Below are 9047 nucleotides of genomic sequence, written 5' to 3' on the forward strand. Positions count from 1 at the left end.
AATCATATTTCTAGGACTGCAATGAAGAATATAATGAACTAAGCCATCCTTCCCATTTCTAACCTCATTGGTGAACCTTTTGAGGCTTTGCTTCAGATAACCTGTAAGTTACTTTAGGGACTAAGAAATATGACTATTAGGGTATCTATTCAATGTCAGCATCATGAATATTCATCAACTCAACATACATTGCTTAACGTATGATGGGTCTAATTCAGACACTGAAGAGATAATTATTGGGGAGAAAATTCTTTTATTCGCTACAATAGCCACAGCATTCATAGGCTATGTACTTCCTTGAGGACAAATATCATTCTGAGGTGCTACAGTAATTACAAACCTACTATCTGCTATCCCCTATATTGGAACTGATTTAGTAGAATGAATCTGAGGGGGCTTTTCAGTAGATAAAGCCACACTAACACGATTCTTCGCCTTCCACTTCATCCTCCCCTTCATCATCGCAGCCCCAAAAACTGGTTTCAAGCCAATCCCATAACCACTACGTCTTTCTCTATAATTGAGGTATTAGTAAAACATTACATAACTTTGTCAAAGTTAAATTATAGGTTAAAATCCTTTATATCTCTATGGCATACCCATTTCAACTCGGTTTCCAAGACGCAACATCTCCAATTATAGAAGAACTCTTACATTTTCATGATCACGCACTAATAATTGCATTCCTAATTAGTTCCTTAGTATTGTATATTATCTCCCTGATACTTACAACTAAATTAACTCATACAAGCACAATAGATGCACAGGCCGTAGAAACCATTTGAACAATCCTACCAGCTATTATTCTTATTATAATCGCATTACCATCATTACGAATTCTGTATATAATAGACGAAATTAATAATCCATCCCTAACAGTTAAAACTATAGGTCACCAATGATATTGAAGTTATGAATATACTGATTACGAAGACTTGACTTTTGACTCTTACATAGTACCCACTACTGACCTAAAACCTGGAGAATTACGACTATTAGAAGTAGATAACCGAGTCGTTTTACCAATGGAAATAACAATCCGTATGTTAATCTCATCAGAAGACGTATTACACTCATGAGCTGTACCCTCACTAGGATTAAAAACAGATGCAATTCCAGGTCGACTAAATCAAACGACTCTATTATCAACACGACCAGGGCTATTTTATGTCTTCAGGGTACATACAGTCTAGGAAAAATGTACATAGAAAGAAAATGTTATAATATTAGGTGATAACTTCAGAAAGAATGTACTAACTAGAGCAGAAAAAAAGGCATTTATTGTTAATATAGTTACTGATACCTCCAATCATTTAAAAATGATCTGAATGATGGAAAGAATGATTCAGTTCCTTCCTCTAATACTGAAAACATACAGACACTCTACGCAAAGTGATACTAACCCACTCTTTGGCCTAATGAAAGCCAAATCCTAAGCCTCAAATTAAACACAAACCAATTCAGTCCTCTTTTCTTCACAGATGGCATAGTAAATAATACTATTGAAAGTTATTGGTAGAGACAGTGAGAGTGATCAAATAAAATGTTTTAACTTTATTTAAGACTCAAAAGAATCAAATTACTTGATCATGGGGGAGGGGGCTGGTTAGCTGATAGAATGAACCTGTAATTCAGGTCTTTTGTTTTTTAACTACTTTATAGCACCTTTTGCAATAATTTACACACTTTTACTAAGATTCCTTTTCAATTCTCTGCATTTCTCCATCTCTTCCATTCTGACAACTATTTATAAGTACAACTTAGGGGATATTTTATTTCCAAAGGCCGTAAAGTTACTCTAGCATTTAGAAGTTGTTTAAATGATACAGGTAGTAATAATAAATCAAGTCTTTGTTCCATAATTCTATTTTGAGTTTATTCCCATCACACTGCTTAACATTCTATTTATTTCATGATGATGAATGAGGTTGAGTGCCTTCTCATGTTTATTGACCATTTGGATATTCTCATTGCTTGGCCTGCTTGGTGTATACTGTGCTGCTTTCTACTGGACAATCTTTCTTTTATGCACAGAAATTCTTTACATATTCTGCTTATTAGGTTCTTGTCAGAGATATTTATGTCCTTATTCAGTCATAGATATTTCAGTACCAGAAATACAACTTATGCCTCACTAGTGGTTCAAACTAAATTCTTGTTGAGGTCATGGAAGGGTCTCCTTATCATACATTTAGATACTACACAGAAAAAGACACCTAACATTAAAAAGTTCCTGAACAGAGGCCAGAGAAATAACACAAACCTTTCTCTTACTTTCTGCATAACTAGTTTGACTCCTTATTGGTAGAAATTTCAACATCAAAAAAGAAGTCAAACTAGAGTAGCAACACAAAATGCCATAAATTTGAAAGAAATTAGAGAAACAAAAATTCTTTGCATATGATATATACATACACTCATATGCAAACACAGCCAATGAAGCAGAAGGAAACTATAGCACAAAGCCAAAATATTTTTTAATTAAAAAACAATTTCAGATATAAAAGAACATGGCATGTGAACATAAAAACTCTGTCTGTGATAATAAAATGCCAAAAAATGTTTTGCCAAAAATTAATAAATTTCTAATAGGGCCATGATATTCTCTAAATTACTAATAAAGAAAATGCAAATTGAAATTAAATAAGATAAAATGCAAGCCACCTATGAGAATAGCTGAAATTTAAAAGACTAATAATATATTTGACATTTGAAGAAACAAAATTACTTATTGTAGTTCTCAATATATTTAGAAGAAATAGTTTAATATTTATTTTTATTAATTTTAATAGTATAAATGGGGAAAGGTAAAGAGCTTAAGGGGAGGTTCTATTCTATACTCCACTCAAATTAGTAAGATATCCACAGCATAGACTATGGTAAGTTATGTTTTTGTAGAAACAAAAATATTTGTCTCCAAAGAGAAAATCAAAAAATCTAAAAAAGTAAAACAGAATTCTTTTTTAATTATACAAATGGAATTTCATTTGTATAATACTCTGAAAATCACAGAGATACAGAAATGGTTAGCACTGCCAGGAGATAGTGATGGGAAAGTTAGAGGGGCGAGGATTGAACACACACTGAATGGGCTGTGGCCAGCTTGCAGTGCTATGTACTAACCTGTTGTGTCACCAGGGAGGGCCCTACAGACTGTGGCCTTTTAAAGTCAGGCAATAAGTGCACAGATGGTTATTATATTGTCTCTGGCTTTACATATCTTTAAAATATTTCACAGTAAGATACAGAAAAATCGGCACATATAATTTATGAGATACATTCTACATTTGGACTATATATTGATATGTTGATAAGTGCATTAATATGCAATAAAATAAATATTTACTTTTGGTAAGTTATGTAAATAAGGGGGAGTCCTTGAATTTTGATGGAAATGTGCAAGATTCAACAGTGTGTATAGCAACTATTAGAATTAGAGGCATTTTCATTAAAATAAAGAGCAAGGAAAGAATAACTGTTTCCCCCCACTCCATTTAACCTTATCTTAGCTGTATGAGTCAATGAATAGAACAGCAACAACAAAAATAAGGAGGTAACATAAGTACTAGAAGAAAATATTCTATAGATAATAGGTTGTCCTCCAAGGATCATCTACGAGAATATACAGAGAAATTATTAGAATTAAAATAATAGTATGCTAAAGTTCCAGATACAAAAACCAAATTAAAAAATAATTTTTAAAAATCAATAACTTTACATGTTAAAAATAACCAGAAAATATTATAAAATATTCCAATTCACAAAAGCATAAAACTACAAGTAAGTCCTCTATGATCAACTGCCAAAAGACCTCCCTGGGACATAGATCACATTGAAGGGCATAAAAGAAAACCTAAACAAATATTATTATTATATTGTGGATTGGATAAATATATAGACACCACCAAAGTTAGTTAATGAATTAAAGCAATTCTGAATACAAACTAGTCACTATGGAAAGCCATGTGAAAGACCCTCAACTTACTAAAAATTAACCTATCATATGATCCAGTACTTCCACTCCTAGGAATCTATCAAACAAACATAAAAATATTAATTCAAGACTTGCACTCCTATGTTCATCACAGCACTATTTCCAATAGGTACAATGTGGAAACAATGTAAGTGACCCCAAAACAGTGACTAACTCAAGAAGATGTGTATTCCATACACAATGGAATACTACTTAGCAATCAAAAAAGATAAATTCATGTCATTCACAGTAACATGGATGGAGCTGGAAGGGATAATGCACAGTGAAGTAAGTCAGAAGGTAAAAGAAAAATATTGGATGGTTTCATAGGGAACAAAGGAAACCATACAAGGGATCAAGAAAAAAAAGACAAAACCAGTAGTTAAACTATACATTGCAGACATTTCATCAGTGAAGGGGGGACGGATCAGAATGAGAGGGAAGAACATGGAATTGATGATGATGGTTCTTGGGTAACTTGGTGGTGGTAATTTTAAGGGACAACACCTAAAAGGAGAAATCAAACACTGTACAGAAAATGAAGAATGTTGTAAAAATATATAAATAAATAATGCAATTCTGAATGAAATTTTAATTGGGCACTGTACGACAATACAAGCTAATTCTGCTATTTATTTGGAGAACAAAATGTAAAGAATCAATCAAGATAATTTTGAACAAACAAGGCCTTGGGTCTATTAAACATCAACAATTTTTTATTACAAAATAACCATGATTTTAGTATGGTGCAAGGAGAGAAAAATAGATCAATGGGATATATCAGAGATCAGAAAGTCACTCACATGTGGTAGAGGCTTCCATACAAATCAATACAAAAAGGCATCAAGCCAGAAAATGTTCTGGGTAAGTAGTTATCCACATAAATTATATGAAATTGGATGTAAGCCTTATAAAATTCACAAAGATTATTTCCAATTGGGGACAAAAAGAGCAGAAAAGTGATTATTAAGTAAGACACAATAAAATACCAACTGAAAGGGAAAATATTGATGAATTACATTGTACTGGAATACTTCTATTTTAAAAGAGTCTTTCATAAGCAAAGTCAAAAGCTAAGGAATAACCAGTCAGCACTAGTTTCCAATATAAGAGAACTAGAAATCTGTAAGAAGAAATCTATTAGGAAAAAAAGGTCAAACAGTAATTCACAGAATAGGAAATTCAAAAACTCAATAATGAAGTGACCAAATACATAAATTCAGTGACAGTTAAAATTGTCAGATTCAAAAGACTGATGGTACAAGTGTTAGCAAATCACAAACTGGAACTCTCATTCATTGCTGGCAGGACTATTCATTGGTCCAACCATACTTTGGATAATTTTGTCAATATAAAGGTAATTTCAAATGAATATACTTTCTGATCCACTTATTCTAGTCCCAGAAAAAGGCCCTAGAGAATCTATCTCATGGGAAGAGGGAGTTGTGTGTAAGAATGTTCATATTATTTATAACAGAATAAAAGGAAATAATTACATTTCCATCCACTGGAGAATAAATATTTTCATTATATCTCTACAATGGAAAGCTTAATAGTAGTTTCTATGAAGTAAAGCAGAATTATTAATTATAAAGTTGAGTGATCAAAGTGGGTTGCAAAAAATGATTTGTACATTCTGACATTTAATAATCTTTGAACAGCGAAAAGCTAATTGTTATAATTTTTATAAATGTATACATGTCTAATAAAAATGACTAATAAGGCCCTCCCTGGTGGCGCAGCGGGTTAAAGCACAGCACTGAGAATCTGAAGCCACTTCCGCATGAGTTCGATTCCCGCCTGCTGCCTGCCCCGGAGGAGACCACATGGCGAGCCAGACCTCTCCTGACCCGCCCGCTGCTTCCCTCAGCAGTGTACTTCGTCGATCTGCCTGTTCTGCTCCCCGCTCTGTCTCTGGTGAAGCCTCTCACCGCCCCTGAGCCTCTGGCCTGTACCCCAGTTCTGTATGAACAAATAAATAAAAATCTTTAAAAAAAAAAAAAAAGACTAATAAAATGATCAGCAATGCATTATCAAAAGTATATCCTGATGATAAACAAGGGAGGGAAATGAAATTATGAAATTTTTTAGCACGGCATCAATTATGTCTAAAATTAATTTTAAAACATTTCAAGCAAAGAGGGCATGATCATAAAATTTTATCAAGGTGGGTGATGTGTACACAGGTGTTTATCATATTGTTGTGTCTTCCTTTTGTGTATTTGAAATTTTCACAATAAAACAAACAAAAGCTATTACATATTATTCTAAATCTTGTAATATACAGAGCGAACAATATAGCAAGTAATCATTATATGATAATATTTATTATATTAATAATAAATGTTGTGAAAGAAACTGTTCAGCAGGCCAGGACACAAATAAAACAGCTATCTCCTAGACTGTCAAGAGCCCATCTCAGTCCTAGCCCATTTACATATGTCAAACAGAAACATAAAGTTGGTGATACATAGAGCACACATACACAAACTATTTCCGTTAAGATAAGCACATGCTGAAAGATGTGTCAGGTCATAAAGCCCAGGTTACACGACGGGTTTGACTGTGTGGTTTGTTTAGAGAATCTTCCCTGCAGTGAGAACGGACAATACTACGAGGCATTGCAGTGCGTTCTGGTAAGGACACAGGTTTCACAGCAATCTCAGATGGCTGTGCATCCAGATGTTTTATGGGACAGAGACGGATGATATTCAGACAGGAACAACTATGGGATTGTGATAAAAGAGACAGGAATCCTGGGGGAAAGAGAAGTCAGGGTAGGGCAATAAAGAATCAATTAAAAAATCACATTTCCCTGTGTATTGGCAGAAAAACCCTAGCCCACAGCATCGAGGATCCCTACAAACTGCCCCAGGCTACTGAGGGGAAGGGAGATTCTTTAGGGTAAAAGCCTAGGAGTGTATCCAGAATAGCATAAATGCTGCTCCACTCAATTAAATTAAGGATTCTTTTGGAAAGAGGACATCATCATCCTGACTTAGTGCAATTTTAAATGAATATAAAGTCTTAGTAAAGGAGGGTGTCCAGTGCTGGTGGGTGGATATTTAACATCATATGTCGCCTCTCTGACCTCATACTGTGTGTACACCCAGGGGCACCACTCTGGTCCACTCAGTAAGCATCCTATTTCAGTCACTCTCCCCAGTCGTGGCTTTGCTGATAATCTGTACCCAAGGAAGAGACTATATCAAAGGCACAGAAAAGGTGGAGATGAGAAGCCACCTTACAAGGAAGGCATATTGGCCATTTCATACAGTCTCAAACTCCAACTGTCCTTGTAGGAACGGCCCTTGAAGGCTAAGTCTACTTGAACTTTAGTGACTGAAAATGCAGGGATTGGACTTCTCCAACCACCCACACCTCACCCCCACCCCCATCACCATCCTTTTTTCTATCCTCTAGGGCCCTGGAGACTCACCAGAGGAAATAAAGCAGAAGACATTTAAGTAGGCAATGAAAGTGATCCAGGTGATCTTGTAACTAGAGTAGTACACAGCTTGACCTTGTCTTAGCTTTTGGTGATACAGTAGGAGTGCAAAGAACAGAAGGCTACCTGATGTCCAGACAAAAGGAGAAAAGATTTTATTTGGAAGTCAGCCTAGTCCACTCAAGTATTAACCCAGGATACGCCTGGTTGCCATGCCTCCACCCTGTACCACTGCATCTTATCCAAAGACCAACCCCATTTCACCGGGAATATGTCAAGGAAGCTGCAAACCTGAGCCACAGGACTGGGAAGGCCAAGTGAGAGAATGCAGCCTAGACCCACAAATGAAAGGACTCTATTAAGTCTGTTTTAGGGAGCCACAGAATTACCTGTCAGGAAACCGAGGATGACAGGAATGAAGAGGATATATTTCATCTGAGGAATCATATAGGTGAACTCCAAACCCAGGAACAAGTTATGGAGAAAAGAAAGGTTGAGAACCAAAATCATCATGATCCTGACCACTTCCAGTTTATCTGTTAGAAAGCACAGGCTGCATTGAGAGGACAGATATTTCTTCTAGGCTTATTTCCACATGGGAGCCAGAGATGGCTATGGAGGACAGGGGGCAGGAGGAGAGGTAAAAGATAGTATTAAATAATAAAAATGGAAGAGAAGACTAAAAAGTCAGGAAGCCTAAACTGGATATGAAAGAGAACCAGAAGAAACTGTTCTCTATCTTATATCTCAGTAAATTTCCCTTCCTTCTATACTTTTCTAAGAACTCACTTCTTGTTAAATGCTAGTTGGCAGTCTACTCTATTTTCTTTGTGGTGGCTTTTCTTTTAGACCCTCATCATCTAGGTATGCTGGCCACCCTGCTGGTACTGTCAAGGATTCTCAGATGTTCAGCATGTCAGTTGATGAGATTCTAAGCATTTCTCCAAGAGACACAAATGGGGAGATTTTTGAAGTCAACCTTGGCTATCACTTATGAGGTGGGCACTCCACAGCCTGGGGAGGTTCACTGAAGATTCATGGATAAGATGGTGAGATGAGTGAAAGTCAAAGAAAGATGAACCCTCCCTCTTGACCCATCTCTTTCCTTAATATAATTCTGACCTTCTGGCCAAAGAGCAGTGCAACATATCCAAGGACTGTGACTTATAAATTTTTGTGTGTCCAACTTCAAGTTAACCCATTCTTCCACAACGACTCCTACTGTCAAGAAGACTAAACCCCAGGAGGAGAAGAACAGGTTAGTTGCTTGGATCTTTCTGGTTGACATATGCAGCATTGTGAGTGGGGTCAACAAGCTGAGACTACCGTCAGTATCTCACGTCTCTTCTCTGATTTGACTAGTCCTCACAAGAAAGACAAGGTGTAGACTTTTAGTGGTTGTTGAGGCAGTGGAAGATGCTGAAATAGCCTATGGAACAGAGAAAATAAATCTCACTGTTTATGACTCCTATAACTGGGCCAGTCTGATGTTAGGCTTGCTAACTGTCATGGAATCCTCTACTGGCTTGACCCTTGACCTTGAAGCAAGTACAGTGGAAGGACCAAAGTTCCTGAGTGTGCTATCAGATACAGAGGAGATGTAATTTCACAGAAAGAAAATACCTA

The 9047-nt window shown here is 36.0% G+C and overlaps 1 protein-coding gene across 1 annotated transcript; it reads right to left on the bottom strand.

Annotated features, from left to right (window-relative positions):
- Nucleotides 1-6505: 6505 nt before the first annotated feature.
- TMEM225 (transmembrane protein 225) lies at nt 6506-8718 on the bottom strand. Its single transcript, XM_004688808.1, has 4 exons — nt 8544-8718; nt 7811-7957; nt 7413-7547; nt 6506-6729 (listed from the first exon to the last, which is right to left on the bottom strand). The coding sequence occupies exons 1-4, from the start codon at nt 8716-8718 to the stop codon at nt 6506-6508; spliced, it is 681 nt and encodes a 226-aa protein (XP_004688865.1).
- Between the last annotated feature and the right edge of the window lie 329 nt (nt 8719-9047).

This window comes from Condylura cristata, unplaced genomic scaffold (assembly GCF_000260355.1).
Source record: "Condylura cristata isolate star-nosed mole 26May11 unplaced genomic scaffold, ConCri1.0 scaffold00025, whole genome shotgun sequence".
NCBI classification, from domain to species: domain Eukaryota; kingdom Metazoa; phylum Chordata; class Mammalia; order Eulipotyphla; family Talpidae; genus Condylura; species Condylura cristata.